Source organism: Hyperolius riggenbachi, chromosome 11, assembly GCF_040937935.1.
Source record: "Hyperolius riggenbachi isolate aHypRig1 chromosome 11, aHypRig1.pri, whole genome shotgun sequence".
In the NCBI taxonomy this organism is placed as follows: domain Eukaryota; kingdom Metazoa; phylum Chordata; class Amphibia; order Anura; family Hyperoliidae; genus Hyperolius; species Hyperolius riggenbachi.
The window spans coordinates 242150390-242172707 of record NC_090656.1 but is presented as its reverse complement, the minus strand read 5'-3'; the positions used below and the strand labels follow the sequence as shown (position 1 = coordinate 242172707).

The 22318-nt window shown below is 52.6% G+C and overlaps 1 protein-coding gene across 7 annotated transcripts in view; it reads right to left on the bottom strand.

Moving 5' to 3' along the window:
* Positions 1 to 22318, bottom strand: part of LOC137538247 (golgin subfamily B member 1-like) — a 185883-nt gene that overhangs the window by 96863 nt on the left and 66702 nt on the right. For 5 of the 7 annotated variants that reach the window (XM_068260302.1, XM_068260304.1, XM_068260306.1 and 2 more), the window contains exons 10-14: positions 20508 to 20817; positions 18151 to 18260; positions 17044 to 17161; positions 14620 to 14711; positions 4706 to 4856 (exon numbers count right to left, since the gene is read on the bottom strand). In XM_068260302.1, coding sequence (XP_068116403.1) covers positions 4706 to 4856; positions 14620 to 14711; positions 17044 to 17161; positions 18151 to 18260; positions 20508 to 20817 — 781 coding nt within the window. The remainder of the gene's footprint in view (positions 1 to 4705; positions 4857 to 14619; positions 14712 to 17043; positions 17162 to 18150; positions 18261 to 20507; positions 20818 to 22318) is intronic. The other 2 variants (XM_068260307.1, XM_068260308.1) reach the window with 1 other exon arrangement.

Genomic DNA, 22318 nt, shown 5'->3' with positions numbered 1-22318 from the left:
CACCAGATTCTAGGTTAGATTTCAGCGGCGCCCTCTGGTGTTAGAGAAATCGCACTACATGATCGCACACCGCCAGGCAGCGCAGCTGATTCAGACAAGCAGACAAGACATGAGGGGGTTAAACCAGAGGTTAGACAGAAATCACAAACGGAAAGAGAACCGGTTATGATGTTAGCAGAAAAGAAAGTAGCGATCAGGCTTGTGCAGTGTGGCCGGCGTCGCAGTGCTGCCCGTTTCCCCCGGCGGATAACGCTCCGCGAGGAACCACGGCAGCACTGCGCCACCGGCCGCCACCATGGGAGGGAACCTGCATGCACAAAACTGATGGGAAACTATGTTCTCGGTGGCTGAACAAATCGCAGTGCGGGGAATAGGGTGGAGTGGAGGGACGCTGAGCGTGCGGCTCGTTTAATGGTGAAAAACACAAAAAAAATAAAAAACACAACAGAAATAATAAGAATGGAGTCATGCCAAGTCCGAAATGATAAAACAACAAGATATATGTGATACAGATCAATACAATAATGACTGGGCGGCTGAAACTTCCTGCTGGGCACGCCCCTCACAGTCTGATTGGACAATATTACCTCATATAGCTGACTATCGCTGCGCCCCCATTACAGTGTAGCTGATACAGGTTCCCCCGCCACTGGCAGATGCAGCATACGGAGTGGGTGTGCCTGGAATCAGCAGTATTTTCCTTGCTTCAGCCCTAAAGGGGTACTTTAAGGGTACTAAAAAAAATGAGTTTAAAGAGGCACTCCGGTGAAAAAAAGGAACTCCAGTGAAATAAAAAAAAGTGCTTAATTTTTACAATAATTATGTATAAATAATTTAGTCAGTGTTTGCCCATTGTAAAATCTTTCCTCTCCCTGATTTACATTCTGATATTTATCACATGGTGACATTTTTACTGCTGGCAGGTGATGTCAGTGGAAGGAGATGCTGCATGCTTTTTTGGCAGATGGAAAAAGCTGTAAACAGTTATTTCCCACAGTGCAACGAGGTTCAGACTGGAAACTGTCAGGACCATGGTCCTGACATCACACTGTGGGATGGGTTTCACCACAATATCAACCATACAGCGCCCCCTGATGATCAGTTTGAGAAAAGGAATATATTTCTCATGGGAAAGGGGGTATCAGCTACTGATTGGGATGAAGTTCAATTCTTGGTCACGGTTTCTCTTTACCTTCCCTGGGGCTTCTAACAGCCCCCTACAGATGTCCTGTGCCTGCGCCTGTCCTCCATGATCCTCCAGTCCCTGCCCCTGGCTTACTTCCGGAATACACTCTGCACTACACTCCAGGTGACGTCGGCGGGAGAGAAGACGCACACGGCGAGGGAAGGGCAGGTGCAGTGACTTGCGACATTAAAGTCACCATTCCGGAAGTGAGCCGGTGGCGGGGACTGGAGGATCGTTTTGTACCGGCTTGGGCACAGAACCGCTTACAGTACTCCTTTACTGCTGAAGCAAATAAAAATACTGATGATCCCAGGCACACTCTGTACGCTGCATCCGGCAATGGCACCTGTACCAGCTGTACTATAATAGGGGCACAGTGATGGTCATGCCTAGGATAAGTCATGGAGAAGCATGTGATCAGTGTGGTCAGGTGATACATATGTAAGTCTCTGATTAGTGATGGTCGTGTCTAGGAGAAGTCATGGAGAAGCATGTGATCAGTGTGGTCAGGTGATAGATATGTAAGCCTCTGATTAGTGATGGTTGTGTCTAGGAGAAGTCATGGAGAAGCATGTGATCAGTCTGGTCAGGTGATCGATATGCAAGTCTCTGATTAGTGATGGGCGTGTCTAGGAGAAGTCATGGAGAAGCATGTGACCAGTCTGGTCAGGTGATAGACATACAAGGCTCTGATCAGAGCATTTCAAATCTATCAGCTGATCAAACAAATCACATGCTTCTGCATGACTTCTCCTAGACACGACCATCACTATGGGGGAGTATGGGTCAACACTTATCAATCCTTGGGGAACCACTAGGTAAACATAAGACCTCCTCTAGATGTGCGGAGATAGTAAGGCCCATACACACGTCGGATTTTTCCAAACGACGGGTCGTTTGAACGTCCCGTCGTTCAGTCGTCCGCACACCAAATCGGGCGTGTGTACAGACTGTCGTTCGGGTGATAAGACTGGTCTTGAGCGATCCGCCGGGCGGGACGTTCAAACGACCCGTCGTTCTGAAAAATCCGACGTGTGTATGGGCCTTACGTGAAACTGCTTCCTAAACTATCAAATCTGTCATTTTTCATTATTGGTAAGAAATAACCCCCGCCCCTGAGAGGATGGACACTAAGAAACACCCCCTGAGCATAGTCATGCGGGCGGAGTCTCCTCCTTATTACCCAACCTCCTGTAGGGAAGGTGACACCCCTCTGGTAAAGCCTTAATATACTCCAAGAGGAAACATTTTAGGAGTGTACAAATATTCACTTTTTTAGTTTTTATAACATCAGAAATGGCACGTCCAATTAATGGGAATATTTCTTCCTACACTTACCAGCCAGTCACAGGACGTAAGCAGAACCCCCTCTCCCCCAAAAATACACAGACAGCAACAACAACTTCAGGGGTGATCAACAAAAGTTGGAGAAGACAGGTGGGGGGGAGCAATGTGACCACCAAATCAAATCAACCCTTTACACCCAAGAATGTACACACCTTATACACCCAGCTATAAGCGGACCCTAATGCTTATTGTGAAGACTCAAGTGTAAGACAACAATGGAAACAAGCATACCTTCATCACTAGTATAGCTGTGCCCTCTCATTACAAGTGCAGCCCTTCATAAGGAATGTATTCCCCCACCCCCCCTCATATAAGTGGAGCTCTCTGGTACCTGAAACCACACCCTCATCCAATCAGGCTTGCTGCACGAGTCACGATAAAATCTGAAACCTAAAACATTATTCAGCGTTGAGCAATGAAATATTGTACTGGGCGGTGTTCTGATTATTTTACATTACTTCTGACCATGCCCGTTTTTAGGGCCGTGCGGCCCGTGCCGCCGACCCTGGGCGCTGTTAGGAGGGGGGCGCTGTAAAGGAGGGGGGAGTCGGAGCCGCGGGGAGGGCAGCCCGACCTCTCCCTCCCTCTCCTTGGGCAGCCCTCCGTGCTCCCCCCTCAGATCAGATGCAGAGTAATTAATTAGCGCAGCAGGAAGCGTACATAACTACTCTCACCTCCCTGCGTTCCACTCGCCGCTGATCTCCTCTCGGCATAGACGCTGATACACACGCTCTATGTCCGGCTAAACAGGAAGCAGCGTGTGTATCAGCGTCTATGTCGAGAGGAGATCAGCGGCGAGTGGAACGCAGGGAGGTGAGTAGTTATGTACGCTTCCTGCTGCGCTAATTAATTACTCTGCATTTGATCTGAGGGGGTAGCACGGAGGGCGGCCCGAGGAGAGGGAGGGAGAGGTCGGGCTGCCCTCCCCGCGGCTCCCCCCTCCATTATGGGGGGAAGCTGCCTATCTAACCTATACTTGGGGGCAGCTACCTATCTCACCTATACTGGGGGGCAGCTACCTAATCTAACCTATACTGGGGGGCAGCTACCTAATCTAACCTATACTGGGGGGCAGCTACCTATCTAACCTATATTGGGGGACACCTACCTATCTAACCTATACTGGGGGGCACCTACCTATCTAACCTGTATTGGGGGCACCTACCTAGCAAGCCTATACAGGTGGCAACTATACTGGTTACCTATATTAGAGGCACCCACCTAGCTAACCTGATTCTGTCAGATTACTATATATACGCTATAGCAGCATAGAGGGTGATAGCAGCGGCTGGGAACGCGGAAAATCAGCCGCGTTCCCAGCCTGTCGGCGGCTGTCGCCGAACCGGAAGTAGCCGCCGGCGGGGACAGGACGATCGGAGCGGGGCTGCGAGGGCACCATCCAGCTTCGGGGGGCTGAGGGATGCCCCAGGTGAGTAAATGTCATTTTTTTTTGTTTTTGCCTTAAGTATTCCTTTAAAAGAAATTTTTTTTGGGGGGGCGGGGGGGAGAAAGAAGAAAGTAAATATTACGTGGCACTTAGCTGATGAACCCCTGAGGAAGACCTTGGACAGGGCGTGGCACTAAGCAGAAGAACCCCTGAGGAAGACCTTGGACAGGGCATGGCACTTAGCAGATGAACCCCTGAGGAAGACCTTGGACAGGGCGTAACACTAAGCAGAAGAACCCCTGAGGAAGACCTTGGACAGGGCGTGGCACTAAGCAGATGAACCCCTCAGGAAGATCTCGGACAGGGGGTGGCATTTAGCTGATGAACCCCTCAGGAAGATCTCAGGCAGGGGGTGGCATTAAGCAGATGAACCCCTCAGGAAGATCTCGGACAGGGGGTGGCATTAAGAAGATGAACCCCTCAGGAAGATCTCGGACAGGGGGTGGCATTAAGCAGATGATGACCCCCTGAGGAAGATCTAGAACAAGGCGTGGCACTAAGCAGATGACCCCCTGAGGAAGATCTAGGACAGGGGGTGGCATTAAGCAGATGATGACCCCCTGAGGAAGATCTAGGACAAGGCGTGGCACTAAGCAGATGACCCCCTGATGAAGATCTTGGACAGGGAAGTGGCACTAAGCAGACGAACCTCCGAGGAAGTGGCTCAGTGTTGGGTACATGTAACTGGATAACAGTCTCTTGTGATGGAAAAAAGGAGAATTTACCTTCTCTCTCCTCTTCTATCTGGGCCATCCTCAGAGCCATGACAGACTGCTCTTCTCTCTCTTGTTCTGGTGGGATATCGCTCTCTGCGTTCATCTCACTCCATTCCAGCAGCTGGTGCTGCATCTCATCCACGCTGCCCGACTCGCTGGTCTGCAAACAGGACACACACGTCAGGAACAAGGAGACCGACCGGCGGTAACACAAACCATCCGCAATGCTGCATCTCATCCACGCTGCCCGACTCGCTGGTCTGCAAACAGGACACACACGTCAGGAACAAGGAGACCGACCGGCGGTAACACAAACCATCCGCAATGCTGCATCTCATCCACGCTGCCTAACTCACTGGTCTGCAAACAGGACACACACGTCAGGAACAAGGAGACCGACCGGTGGTAACACAAACCAGCAGCACTGCTCCATCTCATCCCCGCTGCCTAACTCACTGGTCTGCAAACAGGACACACAGGTCAGGAACAAGGAGACCGACCGGCGGTAACACAAACCAGCAGTACTGCTTCATCTCATCCACACTGCCTAACTCGCTGGTCTGCAAACAGGACACACACGTCAGGAACAAGAGCGACCGGCGGTAACACAAACCATCCGCAATGCTGCATCTCATCCACGCTGCCTAACTCGCTGGTCTGCAAACAGGACACACAGGTCAGGAACAAGAGCGACCGGCGGTAACACAAACCATCCGCAATGCTGCATCTCATCCACACTGCCCAACTCACTGGTCTGCAAACAGGACGCACACGTCAGGAACAAGGAGACCGGCGGTAACACAAACCATTCGCAATGCTGCATCTCATCCACGCTGCCTAACTCGCTGGTCTGCAAACAGGACACACACGTCAGGAACAAGAGCGACCGGCGGTAACACAAACCATCCGCAATGCTGCATCTCATCCACACTGCCCAACTCACTGGTCTGCAAACAGGACGCACACGTCAGGAACAAGGAGACCGGCGGTAACACAAACCATCCGCAATGCTGCATCTCATCCACACTGCCCAACTCAGTGGTCTGCAAACAGGACACACACGTCAGGAACAAGGAGACCGACCGGCGGTAACACAAACCAGCAGCTCGGCTGCATCTCATCCACACTGCCCAACTCACTGGTCTGCAAACAGGACACACACGTCAGGAACAAGAGCGACCGGCGGTAACACAAACCATCCGCAATGCTGCATCTCATCCACACTGCCTAACTCGCTGGTCTGCAAACAGGACACACACGTCAGGAACAAGGGGACCGACCGGCGGTAACACAAACCAGCAGCACTGCTCCATCTCATCCCTGCTGCCTAACTCACTGGTCTGCAAACAGGACACACACGTCAGGAACAAGGAGAGCGACTGGCTATAACACAAACCAGCAGCACTGCTGCATCTCATCCACGCTGCCTAACTCGCTGGTCTGCAAACAGGACACACACGTCAGGAACAAGGAGAGCGACTGGCTATAACACAAACCAGCAGCACTGCTGCATCTCATCCACGCTGCCTAACTCGCTGGTCTGCAAACAGGACGCACACGTCAGGAACAAGGAGACCGACCGGCAGTAACACAAACCATCCGCAATGCTGCATCTCATCCCTGCTGCCTAACTCGCTGGTCTGCAAACAGGACACACACGTCAGGAACAAGGGGACCGACCGGCGGTAACACAAACCATCCGCAATGCTGTATCTCATCCCTGCTGCCTAACTCGCTGGTCTGCAAACAGGACACACACGTCAGGAACAAGGAGACCGACCGGTGGTAACACAAACCAGCAGCACTGCTGCATCTCATCCACACTGCCCAACTCACTGGTCTGCAAACAGGACACACACGTCAGGAACAAGGAGACCGACTGGCGGTAACACAAACCATCCGCAATGCTGCATCTCATCCCCGCTGCCTAACTCGCTGGTCTGCAAACAGGAAACACACGTCAGGAACAAGGAGAGCGACTGGCGGTAACACAAACCATCCGCAATGCTGCATCTCATCCACGCTGCCTAACTCGCTGGTCTGCAAACAGGACACACACGTCAGGAACAAGATTGGTTGCGGATCGGCTCGTAATACACGCCCCCACGCTCCTGACCCGGCAATCAAACTAAATCATTATCCAATCAGTCTCCCTATATAAACCCCACACGCAGACACCACAGCACAGAGGTGCCAAGCTATCATTAGACTCAGAGCTGGTAAGTGCAACCATCATTTATATTCCTTTATTGCCTTCACTCTTCTTTAACTATTGATTGCTAGAATTTATATCATGTGCTTTTCAATACCTTGGTGTTCACTCTAGCCAGCGTTAACTGTGATAAATTCCTCCTTTGCCCCCACTCCTCCGAAACTGTTCCTATTACAAATCTACACCAGTCGTTCTCAATATTTCGATATTCACTATTGCCAAATATTCACCTGGCACACATCTTCACAACCTTGTCCCTAGTTGAGCTACTTGTACTCACCCCCGCCTGTCACTTGCACCATCATACTCCACTCGTCATCTCCCTATACCAATCCATCACCAGGTCCTCAACACCCACACCCCTTCACATACAATCTGCCCCCCCCCCCATACCATTTACCACACCGACCCCACACATACCATTGCAATAGTCCATATATTATGCACCAAAATAACAAGTGTTCTCATGCTATCTTACTCATGCGACACCTTATATTTATATACAGCTCCCTGATAGGCTTTACATTTCTGTCATTTCTAGCGAGATACTCCGATTGTTCATTGCCTGATGAAGCGGGATGTTGCCCGTGAAACGCGTTGCACTTTTATGTAGGAGTATGTGAATAAACTTTTTTCTACAATCAACAGCTGTTTGGTCTGTTTGTGTGTAGACGGTCCACCACCGCCACCTAAACCGTTTTAAACCTTTTACCTTATTTTATCCTATTGTCGCCTCTGTATTTTTGCATAAACAGGACACACAGGTCAGGAACAAGGAGACCGACCGGTGGTAACACAAACCAGCAGCACTGCTTCATCTCATCCCCGCTGCCTAACTCACTGGTCTGCAAACAGGACACACAGGTCAGGAACAAGGAGACCGACCGGCGGTAACACAAACCAGCAGCATTGCTTCATCTCATCCCCGCTGCCCAACTCACTGGTCTGCAAACAGGACGCACACGTCAGGAACAAGGAGACCGGCGGTAACACAAACCATTCGCAATGCTGCATCTCATCCACGCTGCCTAACTCGCTGGTCTGCAAACAGGACACACACGTCAGGAACAAGGAGACCGACCGGCGGTAACACAAACCATCCGCAATGCTGCATCTCATCCCTGCTGCCCAACTCACTGGTCTGCAAACAGGACACACACGTCAGGAACAAGGGGACCGACCGGCGGTAACACAAACCATCCGCAATGCTGTATCTCATCCCTGCTGCCTAACTCGCTGGTCTGCAAACAGGACACACACGTCAGGAACAAGGAGAGCGACCGACGGTAACACAAACCATCCGCAATGCTGCATCTCATCCCCGCTGCCCAACTCACTGGTCTGCAAACAGGACGCACACGTCAGGAACAAGGAGACCGGCGGTAACACAAACCATTCGCAATGCTGCATCTCATCCACGCTGCCTAACTCGCTGGTCTGCAAACAGGACACACACGTCAGGAACAAGGAGACCGACCGGCGGTAACACAAACCATCCGCAATGCTGCATCTCATCCCTGCTGCCTAACTCGCTGGTCTGCAAACAGGACACACACGTCAGGAACAAGGAGAGCGACCGACGGTAACACAAACCATCCGCAATGCTGCATCTCATCCCTGCTGCCTAACTTACTGGTCTGCAAACAGGACACACGTCAGGAACAAGGAGAGCGACTGGCGGTAACACAAACCATCTGCAATGCTGCATCTCATCCCTGCTGCCTAACTTACTGGTCTGCAAACAGGACACACACGTCAGGAACAAGGGGACCGACCGGCGGTAACACAAACCAGCAGCTCCGCAGCATCTCATCCACGCTGCCTAACTTACTGGTCTGCAAACAGGACACACACGTCAGGAACAAGGGGACCGACCGGCGGTAATACAAACCAGCAGCACTGCTGCATCTCATCCACGCTGCCTAACTTACTGGTCTGCAAACAGGACACCCACGTCACTGCTGCATCTCATCCACGCTGCCCAACTCACTGGTCTGCAAACAGGACACACACGTCAGGAACAAGAGCGACCAGCGGTTACACAAACCAGCAGCACTGCTGAATCTCTTCCACGCTGCCCGACTCACTGGTCTGCAAACAGGACACAATGCAGGTGCGGCTGTACTTGCGCATGCACAATGCACGATGGACTAGCCTGGTCCCCATCACAAATCCCAGAAGCTCTTGTCTGATTTCTTTCGGGGGTCTGAGTGTGGCAATGGTGGTCTCCAGTAGGACACAGCAAGCCTCTGCAGCATCCACAGGCTCCCCTCTTCTTAGGTAAGTATATTTCTTTTCATTAGGGTCGCCTCAGGTATACTTTAAACATGCTGATCAGGATCGTACCGAGTCATGTCTCACTAGGATTTACCCTTTAAGTCTCCAATATTGTGAATATTTTTTTCCTCCCTTGCATCCATCTTATTTTTGTACTTTGGTTAAAACGGCTTAACCTTGTCTTGGGACTGCAAATTTAATAGTTAACTGTCAATATTATAATTATTAGATGTTACCTTTAAGACTAAAAAGCTCATGTACACTTACAAAATGATCAGCCCCAGTGCATGACTGAAAATACCCTCAATGCAATATTATAATTGGCCATGTATTAAAAAAATAATAAAATACTTAAAGAGACTTTGAAGTCTCTTTTTTTTAACCTTATTTTGTCATAAAATCATCGTCAGCATTAATGTCCAAGTGTAATCGCCACATCCCCGCGGCAGATGAGTGATTTATTAGTGAGAGATTGACCTGCAAAGTTCCACGACTTTGCAGGTCGCGCATTATGCCGCCCTGGGGAGGCTGAGCTTTGTGCTCTAGCTCTGCCGCCTCCGCAGTCAATCTCTCCTGATCTCCTCCTCTCCCCTCTCAGTCCTTTTTCACTGAGAGGGGCGGGGAAAGGCAGAGATTGACTGCGGAGGAGGCAGAGCTACAGCACAAAGCTCAGCCTCCCCAGGGCAGCATAATGTGCGACCTGCAAAGTCGTGGAACTTTGCAGGTCAATCTCTCACTAATAAATCACTCATCTGCCGCGGGGATGTGGCGATTCCATACTGCTCATGCGCGAGTACACACACATGCGTGCTCATGCATGCGCAGTACGGAGCCACCCATCTTCTGAACCACTCGGGACACGCCCCCAGGTGATAGGTGGCTCCATACTGCTCATGTGCGAGTACACACACAAGCGTGCTCACGCATGTGCAATACGAAGCCACCCGTCTTTTGAAGCACTCGGGACACGCCCCCAGGTGACGGGTGGCTCCATACTGCTCATGCGTGAGTACACCCACAAGCGTGCTCATGCATGCGCAGTACGGAGCCACCCATCTTCTGAACCACTCGGGACACGCCCCCAGGTGACGGGTGGCTCCATACTGCTCATGCGCGAGTACACACACAAGCGTGCTCATGCATGCGCAGTACGGAGCCACCCATCTTCTGAAGCACTCGGGACACGCCCCCAGGTGATGGGTGGCTCCATACTGTGATTACACACACAAGCGTGCTCATGCATGTGCAATACGAAGCCACCCGTCTTCTGAAGCACTCGGGACACGCCGACGGGTGGCTCCATACTGCTCATGCGCGAGTACACCCACAAGCGTGCTCATGCATGCGCAGTACGGAGCCACCCATCTTCTGAACCACTTGGGACACACCCCCAGGTGATAGGTGGCTCCATACTGCTCATGTGCGAGTACACACACAAGCGTGCTCATGCATGCGCAGTACGGAGCCACCCATCTTCTGAACCACTCGGGACACGCCCCCAGGTGATAGGTGGCTCCATACTGCTCACGTGCGAGTACACACACAAGCGTGCTCATGCATGCGCAGTACGGAGCCACCCATCTTCTGAAGCACTCGGGACATGCCCCCAGGTGACGGGTGGCTCCATACTGCTCATGCGCGAGTACACACACAAGCGTGCTCATGCATGCGCAGTACGGAGCCACCCATCTTCTGAAGCACTCGGGACACGCCCCCAGGTGACGGGTGGCTCCATACTGTGATTACACACACAAGCGTGCTCATGCATGTGCAATACGAAGCCACCCGTCTTCTGAAGCACTCGGGACACGCCCCCAGGTGACGGGTGGCTCCATACTGCTCATGTGCGAGTACACACACAAGCGTGCTCATGCATGTGCAATACGAAGCCACCCGTCTTCTGAACCACTCGGGACACGCCCCCAGGTGACGGGTGGCTCCATACTGCTCATGTGCGAGTACACACACAAGCGTGCTCATGCATGCGCAGTATGGAGCCACCCGTCTTCTGAACCACTTGGGACACGCCCCCAGGTGACGGGTGGCTCCATACTGCTCATGCGTGAGTACACACACAAGCGTGCTCATGCATGCGCAGTATGGAGCCACCCGTCTTCTGAACCACTTGGGACATGCCCCCAGGTGACGGGTGGCTCCATACTGCTCATGCGCGAGTACACACACAAGCGTGCTCATGCATGCGCAGTACGGAGCCACCCATCTTCTGAAGCACTCGGGACACGCCCCCAGGTCACGGGTGGCTCCATACTGTGATTACACACACAAGCGTGCTCATGCATGTGCAATACGAAGCCACCCGTCTTCTGAAGCACTCGGGACACGCCCCCAGGTGACGGGTGGCTCCATACTGCTCATGCGTGAGTACACACACAAGCGTGCTCACGCATGCGCAGTACGAAGCCACCAGTCTTCTGAAGCACTCGGGACACGCCCCCAGGAGACGGGTGGCTCTGTATTGCTCATGTGCAGGTACACACACACACACACACACACACACAAGTACTCTCACGCATGCGCAGTACGGAGTTACCCGTCTTCTGAAGCACTCGGGACACGCCCCCAGGTGACGGGTGGCTCTGTATTGCTCATGTGCAGGTACACACACACACACACACACACACACAAGTACTCTCACGCATGCGCAGTACGGAGCCACCCATCTTCTGAACCACTCGGGACACGCCCCCAGGTGATAGGTGGCTCCATACTGCTCATGTGCGAGTACACACACAAGCGTGCTCACGCATGTGCAATACGAAGCCACCCGTCTTTTGAAGCACTCGGGACACGCCCCCAGGTGACGGGTGGCTCCATACTGCTCATGCGTGAGTACACCCACAAGCGTGCTCATGCATGCGCAGTACGGAGCCACCCATCTTCTGAACCACTCGGGACACGCCCCCAGGTGACGGGTGGCTCCATACTGCTCATGCGCGAGTACACACACAAGCGTGCTCATGCATGCGCAGTACGGAGCCACCCATCTTCTGAAGCACTCGGGACACGCCCCCAGGTGATGGGTGGCTCCATACTGTGATTACACACACAAGCGTGCTCATGCATGTGCAATACGAAGCCACCCGTCTTCTGAAGCACTCGGGACACGCCGACGGGTGGCTCCATACTGCTCATGCGCGAGTACACCCACAAGCGTGCTCATGCATGCGCAGTACGGAGCCACCCATCTTCTGAACCACTTGGGACACACCCCCAGGTGATAGGTGGCTCCATACTGCTCATGTGCGAGTACACACACAAGCGTGCTCATGCATGCGCAGTACGGAGCCACCCATCTTCTGAACCACTCGGGACACGCCCCCAGGTGATAGGTGGCTCCATACTGCTCACGTGCGAGTACACACACAAGCGTGCTCATGCATGCGCAGTACGGAGCCACCCATCTTCTGAAGCACTCGGGACATGCCCCCAGGTGACGGGTGGCTCCATACTGCTCATGCGCGAGTACACACACAAGCGTGCTCATGCATGCGCAGTACGGAGCCACCCATCTTCTGAAGCACTCGGGACACGCCCCCAGGTGACGGGTGGCTCCATACTGTGATTACACACACAAGCGTGCTCATGCATGTGCAATACGAAGCCACCCGTCTTCTGAAGCACTCGGGACACGCCCCCAGGTGACGGGTGGCTCCATACTGCTCATGTGCGAGTACACACACAAGCGTGCTCATGCATGTGCAATACGAAGCCACCCGTCTTCTGAACCACTCGGGACACGCCCCCAGGTGACGGGTGGCTCCATACTGCTCATGTGCGAGTACACACACAAGCGTGCTCATGCATGCGCAGTATGGAGCCACCCGTCTTCTGAACCACTTGGGACACGCCCCCAGGTGACGGGTGGCTCCATACTGCTCATGCGTGAGTACACACACAAGCGTGCTCATGCATGCGCAGTATGGAGCCACCCGTCTTCTGAACCACTTGGGACATGCCCCCAGGTGACGGGTGGCTCCATACTGCTCATGCGCGAGTACACACACAAGCGTGCTCATGCATGCGCAGTACGGAGCCACCCATCTTCTGAAGCACTCGGGACACGCCCCCAGGTCACGGGTGGCTCCATACTGTGATTACACACACAAGCGTGCTCATGCATGTGCAATACGAAGCCACCCGTCTTCTGAAGCACTCGGGACACGCCCCCAGGTGACGGGTGGCTCCATACTGCTCATGCGTGAGTACACACACAAGCGTGCTCACGCATGCGCAGTACGAAGCCACCAGTCTTCTGAAGCACTCGGGACACGCCCCCAGGAGACGGGTGGCTCTGTATTGCTCATGTGCAGGTACACACACACACACACACACACACACAAGTACTCTCACGCATGCGCAGTACGGAGTTACCCGTCTTCTGAAGCACTCGGGACACGCCCCCAGGTGACGGGTGGCTCTGTATTGCTCATGTGCAGGTACACACACACACACACAAGTACTCTCACGCATGCGCAGTACGGAGTTACCCGTCTTCTGAAGCACTCGGGACACGCCCCCAGGTGATGGGTGGCTCCATACTGCTCATGTGCGAGTACACACACAAGCACGCTCATGCATGCGCATTACAGAGCCACCCGTCTTCTGAAGCACTCACACAAGTGCTTCCAAAGTCTCCCGAGGGCTCACAGACGTGTATTCCACCAATAGGTGGAGTACACACAATGATGGAGACAGCGCTGGAGCGAGGGGAGCAAGAGAGGGCTTTTTTCTGCCTTTACACTAACCTTATTTAATACATATATACATTGGATTTAGTGTTTAATTTACGGCCAAGGAATAAAGCATGGAGAACGACACAAAAAACTGTAGGTGGATGAAAGATTCCTTCCGCTTCCTCAAGTTTATTATCCACAAACGATCATACCATTGCTGTGGCAGGAGTGCCAATAGTCCACATGTACTATGGTGGCGATTTATAAATCAATACAAATAATAATAATACTACACCATTGTCTGCTGGTTTTTGTCTCCTGTCTTTTTAGAGATTTTTGGCTTACAATCACTTCCCTGTATAACACGCATTCCATATGAATACTTGTCACTCATCACTATTGTCTCCAGTAAGAGTGGGGATTACATGTCCCAAGCCTGGAGTTCTGCATCCATTCCTCTCGGTCCCCGAGCATCTCATGTACAATGGCTTGGCTGAGAGCTGCACTAACTCTAGCCAAATCTTTCTGCACTGGAGGTGGAGCAGGAGGATAGATTCCGCTCTGAGTTTTATTGTCACTGATACATGAACCACATCAGAGAAGAGGGGGTGTCATATTCCATACAGGGGTACAGACAGCAATAAAAGCTGGGAAATGGTGCAAACCTCTGTTGTAATGTCTGCTGCTGAGCTGCCGGTAAATAAACTGCATGACTATAGCATGAAATACAGGAAGTGTACCTGGGAATCGGCCCTCTTGGTGACGTGCTCCAAGTCCGCCTGCAGCTTCCTCTGCTGATCTTCATAAACCACCAGCTTGGCCAACAGTTGCTCTATAGAAATGTAAACAAATGTTCAGCTGCTGCGTCAGAATAGGACTGCTTGCGTACACTGCAGAGATGTTCAGTGGGGAGATTAAGATAGTTACCCCACAGTAGCGGAGAGACCCTGGATGGTCCCAGAGACTTCCCTGATAATTATACAGCCCCGTGTTCCAGTGCAGGGTCCCTCTAGACTTCCTCTGGCTGTGAGTGCGGACATAGACTAGTCATACTCAAATAAGGTCTGCAGTACATACGCTTGTGCATGCTCGTTCTACTGAGCATGCTCAGACCTTACTCGCACATGTGCAGTCCGGAGGAGCTGGATTCTACTGAGCATGCTCAGACCTTACTCGCACATGTCCAGCCCGGAGGAGCTGGATTCTACTGAGCATGCTCAGACCTTACTCGCACATGTCCAGCTCGGAGGAGCTGGATTCTACTGAGCATGCTCAGACCTTACTCACACATGTGCAGTCCGGAGGAGCTGGATTCTTCCTGAGCATGCTCAGACCTTACTCGCACATGTCCAGTCCGGAGGAGCTGGATGATGGCTGGGAGCAAGGCTAAAAGCTAAAGAGGGGACTTTTGCTGGAACGGTGGTCTCTACGCGGGTCCGGAAAGCTTCTGGACCATCCAGTGGCTTCCAACTTCTTATGACCCGTACACACACTTTAATAAAGTTTGCTGAGGTGGACAATAACGATCGCCAATAATCAAGCGTGTGTACAGCAGCTGCTCCGCAATCGATCCATCCGGCGGACCAACTTGACCGGCGGCTGCCAACTCTTTCGTGCGCACTGCTCCCTTACCCATCGCGTGACGTCACATACGCACTGCTCCCTTACCCATCGTGTGACATCACATACGCACTGCTCCCTTACCCATCGTGTGACATCACATACGCACTGCGTCCTTACCCATCGTGTGACGTCACATACGCACTGCTCCTTTACCCATCGTGTGACGTCACATACGCACTGCTCCTTTACCCATCGTGTGACTTCACATACGCACTGCTCCATTGTCCCTCCGCTCCCCGCACAGCCACAGAACACATTGTCAGCTGCACATCCGACACGCTTCTGTACAGGTGTGAAAAAATGCTGTAAACAAAGAATGCTTTCAGAAATATAATGATTGTTAATAGTCATCAATTTACAAAATGCAAAGTGAGCAAACAAAAAAGTCAAATCTAAATGAAATCAATATTTGGTGTTTCTGCATTTTGCCTTCAAACTAGCATCAACTCTTATAGGTACACTTGCACAGTCCGAGATTTTGTAGGATTATAGTCAGGTGCATGATAAACCAATTATACCAAATGAGTGCTAATGACCAATGTCACACGTAGGTTGAAACGGGGGGCCTTAGACACCAGAGTACTTCAAAAGGGAGAGAGGTGGCGTCTAGATATGGAGGTCGGCCCGCGACTAGGTCCCAGAGTTTAATTTCGGCCCACTTTATATTTGAGTTCGACACCCCTGACCTAGAGAATTGATGCTGTTTTCAAGGCAATGGGCGGTCACACCAAATACTGATTTGATTTAAGGCAGCCATACACTGGTCGATTTGTCATCAGATTCGACCAACTGACAGATCCCTATCTGATCGAATCTGATCAGAGAGGGATCGTATGGCTGCCTTTACTGCAAACAGATTGTGATCCGATTTCAGCCTGAACCCGTTCACAATCTGTGGTGGTGGTGCTGCCGCCGCTCCCGCCCGCATACATTACCTGCTCCGCCAGCGCGACTCCAGTCCCCAGGTCACCGCTGCTCCGTCTCCGCTCTGGTCTCCGGCATGCTTTACTTCTTCCTGCCCGGCAGGAAGTTTAAACAGTAGAGCGCCCTCTACTGTTTAAACTTCCTGCCGGGCAGGAGGAACTGAAGCATACCGGAGACCAGCGCGGACACGGAGCAGCGGTGACCGGGGGTAGTCGCGCCGGCGGAGCAGGTAATGTATGCGGGCTCTATTGCGTCGATCGTCGGGCACTCGAACGCCGTTAGCGACGCGCTCCCTACCCGCGGGCGTTAGACGGTAATTTTCCGCACGGAGCGATCGACGGGATCGGACGGGATAGATCGAAATTCGCCGTGTAGCGCGAATGATTGGCAGCAGATTCGATCCCAGTGATCGAATCTGCTGTCGAAACGGCGGCAAATCGGGCCAGGCCAGTGTATGGCCAGCTTTAGATTTCGCTTTTGTTCAGTCACTGCATTTTGTCAATTGATGAAAATAACCGATTAACTCTTCCATTTCTGAAAGTATTCTTTGTTTACAGAATTTTCTTTTTTTTTCCTCTCAGGAAATGCAGATTAACACTTAAAGCCACACTTCATACCATTCAGCGCCTGCAAATCTGCCACCGATTCCAGCTTCAGCTCCAAATGTTTGTTCTCCTCTTCAAGTTCAGCAATTCGGACACTGAGCTGCGACTGCTCCTGGTTCTTCATCTCAGTCTGCAGACACATGAAAGAAGAACGTAAGAAGAGGTGACCGCCTGTAACCGCATGCCCAGTACAGACATTATTCGTGAGAGTAAGACTGAAGGCTGGAGATAGGACAGAAAGGCAACTGGAGGAGAATGTTACAGAGTCCAGCAGGACTGAGAATCAGACTACAGTGTGAATGAGAGATAAAGGCTCAGAAGGGGGAATGGCGGGGTACTTGTAGATCAGACAGGGGAATGGCGGGGTACTTGTAGATCAGACAGGGGGGAGGGAATGGCGGGGTACTTGTAGATCAGACAGGGGAATGGCGGGGTACTTTTAGATCAGACAGGGGAATGGCGTGGTACTTTTAGATCAGACAGGGGAATGGCGGGGTACTTGTAGATCAGACAGGGGAATGGCGGGGTACTTGTAGATCAGACAGGGGAATGGCGGGGTACTTGTAGATCAGACAGGGGAATGGCGGGGTACTTGTAGATCAGACAGGGGGAATGGCGGGGTACTTGTAGATCAGACAGGGGGTAGCAGCAGGGTACTTGTAGATCAGACAGGGGGGAGCAGCAGGGTACTTGTAGATCAGACAGGGGAATGGCGGGGTACTTGTAGATCAGACAGGGGGATGGCGAGGTACTTGTAGATCAGACAGGGGGAATCGCGGGGTACTTGTAGAACAGACAGGGGGGAGCAGCAGGGTACTTGTAGATCAGACAGGGGAATGGCGGGGTACTTGTAGATCAGACAGGGGGGGAGGGAATAGAGGGGTACTTGTAGATCAGACAGGGGGATGGCAGGGTACTTGTAGATCAGACAGGGGAATGGCGGGGTACTTGTAGATCAGACAGGGGGGAGCAGCAGGGTACTTGTAGATCAGACAGGGGGGAGCAGCAGGGTACTTGTAGATCAGACAGGGGGGAGCAGCAGGGTACTTGTAGATCAGACAGGGGGGAGCAGCGGGGTACTTGTACATCAGACAGGGGGGAGCAGCGGGGTACTTGTACAATTTTTAGTTCTTCTTCCAACTGCCTGATTCTGGATTTTGACCATGCCTTCAGTTTAAGGAATTTAGCCTCCGATTTACTTGCCTCTTCTGTCTTCACCTTTATTTCCCCTGAAATTAAAGAGAGAGGAGTATTTAGTATGTAGGTAGTTAAGGTGTAACTGAGGTAAATACAGCACAAGGATTTACACTCCAGGAAGTAAACAGGGTGACCATCATGGCGTCACAGTGTCTCTGTGTTTACTGTGAGGGGAGCTACTAGACACCAGGGAACTGTATAGGGGAGGGTGGGGGCCAATAGACACCAGGGAACTGTATAGGGGAGGGTGGGGACCACTAGACACCAGGGAACTGTATAAGGGAGAGGGGGGGGCACTAGACACCAGGGAACTGTATAGGAGAGGGAGAGGCCACTAGACACCAGGGATCAGTATAGGGGAGGTATAGGGGAGGGTGGGGGCCACTAGACATCAGGGAACTGTATAAGGGAGGGAGAGAGCCACTAGACACCAGGGAACTGTATAAGGGAGAGAGGGGGGGGGGCACTAGACACCAGGGAATTGTATAGGAGAGGGAGGGGCCACTAGACACCAGGGATCAGTATAGGGGAGGGTGGGGACCACTAGACTCCAGGGAACTGTATAGAGGAGGGTGGGGGCAACTAGACACCAGGAAACTATATAGGGGAGGGAGAGGGCCACTAGACATCAGGGAACTGTATAGTGGAGGGAGAGGGCCACTAGACACCAGGGAACTGTATAAGGGAGAGGGGGGGGGGGGGGCACTAAACACTAGGGAACTGTATAGGGGAGGGTGTGGGCCACTAAACACCAGGGAACTGTATGGGGAGGAGGGGCACTAGACACCAGGGAACTGTATAGGAGAGGGAGGGGCCACTAGACACCAGGGATCAGTATAGGGGAGGTATAGGGGAGGGTGGGGGCCACTAGACACCAGGGAACTGTATAGGAGAGGGAGAGGCCACTAGACATCAGGGATCAGTATAGGGGAGGTAGAGGGCCACTAGACATCAGGGAACTGTATAAGGGAGGGAGAGGGCCACTAGACACCAGGGAACTGTATAAGGGAGAGGGGGGGCACTAGACACCAGGGAACTGTATAGGAGAGGGAGGGGCCACTAGACACCAGGGATCAGTATAGGGGAGGTATAGGGGAGGGTGGGGGCCACTAGACACCAGGGAACTGTATAGGAGAGGGAGAGGCCACTAGACACCAGGGAACTGTATAGGAGAGGGAGAGGCCACTAGACACCAGGGATCAGTATAGGGGAGGTAGAGGGCCACTAGACATCAGGGAACTGTATAAGGGAGGGAGAGGGCCACTAGACTCAGGGAACTGTATAAGGGAGAGGGGGGGCACTAGACACCAGGGAACTGTATAGGAGAGGGAGGGGCCACTAGACACCAGGGATCAGTATAGGGGAGGGTGGGGGCCACTAGACTCCAGGGAACTGTATAGAGGAGGGTGGGGGCAACTAGACATCAGAAAACTATATAGGGGAGGGAGAGGGCCACTAGACATCAGGGAACTGTATAAGGGAGGGAGAGGGCCACTAGACACCAGGGAACTGTATAAGGGAGGGAGAGGGCCACTAGACACCAGGGAACTGTATAAGGGAGAGGGGGGGCACTAAACACCAGGGAACTGTATGGGGAGGAGGGGCACTAGACACCAGGGAACTGTATAGGAGAGGGAGGGGCCACTAGACACCAGGGAACTGTATAGGAGAGGAATGGGCCACTAGACACCAGGGATCAGTATAGGGGAGGCAGGGGGCCACTAGACACCAGGGAACAGTATAAGGAAGAGAGGGGGCAACTAGACATCAAGAAACTATATAGGGGAGGGAGGGGGCCACTAGACACCAGGAAACTGTATAGGGGAGGGGGGCCACGAGACACCAGGAAACCGTATAAGGGAGAGAGGGGGGCCACGAGACACCAGGAAACCGTATAAGGGAGAGAGGGGGGCCACGAGACACCAGGAAACCGTATAAGGGAGAGAGGGGGGGGCACTAGACACCAGGAAACCGTATAAGGGAGAGGGGGGGCACTAGACACCAGGAAACCGTATAAGGGAGAGGGGGGGGGGCACTAGATGCCAGGAAACTGTATAGGGGAGGGAGGAGCCACTAGACACCAGGGATCAGTATAGGGGAGGGTGGGGGCCACTAGACACCAGGGAACTGTATAAAGGAGGAAAGTTGGCCTGAGACTCGGTCCTAGTCTTCAGTTTTGGCCCACTGTGTATTTGAGTCTGACACCCATGCTCCATACTATTACAGGAACTCTGAGAGGCAGCTGTGTGAGAATAATTGGCATACAAGCATCTCCGTACCTTGTAACTGGAGGACTTCCTTCTGGGTGGTGTCGGCAGGAGCAGCTCTGACCTCTCCGGGGCTCGCCAGGCCTTGTAGCTGTGCCTGCAGCTGCTGGATGGTCAGGGATTTCTCCTGAACTTCTGTCTCATGCTTTTCCCGCTCTTCCTGCAGAGTCTGGCTGTGGCGATCCTGCAGCGTCTGCACCTCCGCCTCATGTTTCTCCATCATGTCCCGGAACTGAGCTCTCATGATGTGCTTCTCTGCCTCCAGCTTGGACTGCAGGTTGTCCTTCTCTGACGCAAGTCGCCGGCATTTCTCATTCATTTCCTGCAGCATAAAATCACCATCACCCACTAATATATCAAATCAATGGCTGGCGACAAGCAGTTATCCCACAAGTGTCACTATCCACACAGCTGTATAACGTATATCGTCCCAATGAGGCTTCAACCTCCCCTGTAGCTGCAGGCAGTCCAGCGCTGGCTCCCCCGAAGTGTCCCGCAATCCTCCCTTGATAAGCGCTGATATATTTACCTTTCCCGGCTCCAGCGGGGGTGCTGTTGTGGCTCTCCGTACAGAGATAGGTGAAAATAGCCGATCTCTGTTGGGTCCGCTCTACTGCGCAGGAGCAGGAGACTTGCAGGTGCAGGAGACTTGCAGGAGACTTGCGCCTGCGCAGTAGAGCGGCCCGACAGCAATCGGCTATTTCCGCCTATCTCCGAGCGGAGAGCGGATACTGCGCCTGCGCTGGAGCTGGGAAGGTAAATATTTACATCCCCGCTGTTCGGGGAGCTTTATCGCCGCCACTGTGGGACCGAGGAGGACGGGGGAAGCCTCAATAGGATCCGGAGGCTTCCCCCACCAAAGGTGAGTACCCCCCAGGGGATGTTTTTGTTGTTTCAGGTTTTCTTTAAGTGAAAAAAAATGATTGCCTATTTCCTTACCTGGAGCTTCTACCAGCCCCCTGAAGTCTTACTGGTCCCGGTCATCCCACACTCTGCCCTTTCTCTGCTGTCCCCATCTTTAAGCCGCGAGTTCTCTATCACGCTCCCGTGGCTGGGTGTATTCTGCGCATGCACGGTAGCAAATTTCGCTTTCGCAACAACAGAGAGCTCCTGACTGCTGGAGTGTGTTGGAGAAGGCACGGGGCTGAGCATGAATGAGGACACTGGGGAGTGGGCCCGGATGACAGCGAGGGATCAGGAAGACTTCAGGGGGCTGGATGAAACCCCAGGTAAGTAAATGGGCAATTCTTTTTTTACCTTGAAGTTTCCTGTAAAAACCAGAGCAATTTTCACATATCATGCTAGAGAAGCTGTAATCCGGTCATTGTCAGTCAGGGCCCCCGGCTGTTGTGTGAACCATGTTTGTGTAATCCGGTCATTGTCAGTGCCAGTGAGAGAGACTGGGGCCCCTGGCTGTTGTGTGAACCATGTTTGTGTGATCCGGTCATTGTCAGTCAGTGCCCCCGGCTGTTGTGTGAACCATGTTTGTGTAATCCGGTCATTGTCAGTGCCAGTGAGAGAGACTGGGGCCCCTGGCTGTTGTGCGAACCATGTTTGTGTGATCCGGTCATTGTCAGTCAGGGCCCCCGGCTGTTGTGTGAACCATGTTTGTGTAATCCGGTCATTGTCAGTGCCAGTGAGAGAGACTGGGGCCCCTGGCTGTTGTGCGAACCATGTTTGTGTGATCCGGTCATTGTCAGTCAGTGCCCCCGGCTGTTGTGTGAACCATGTTTGTGTAATCCGGTCATTGTCAGTGCCAGTGAGAGAGACTGGGGCCCCTGGCTGTTGTGCGAACCATGTTTGTGTAATCCGGTCATTATCAG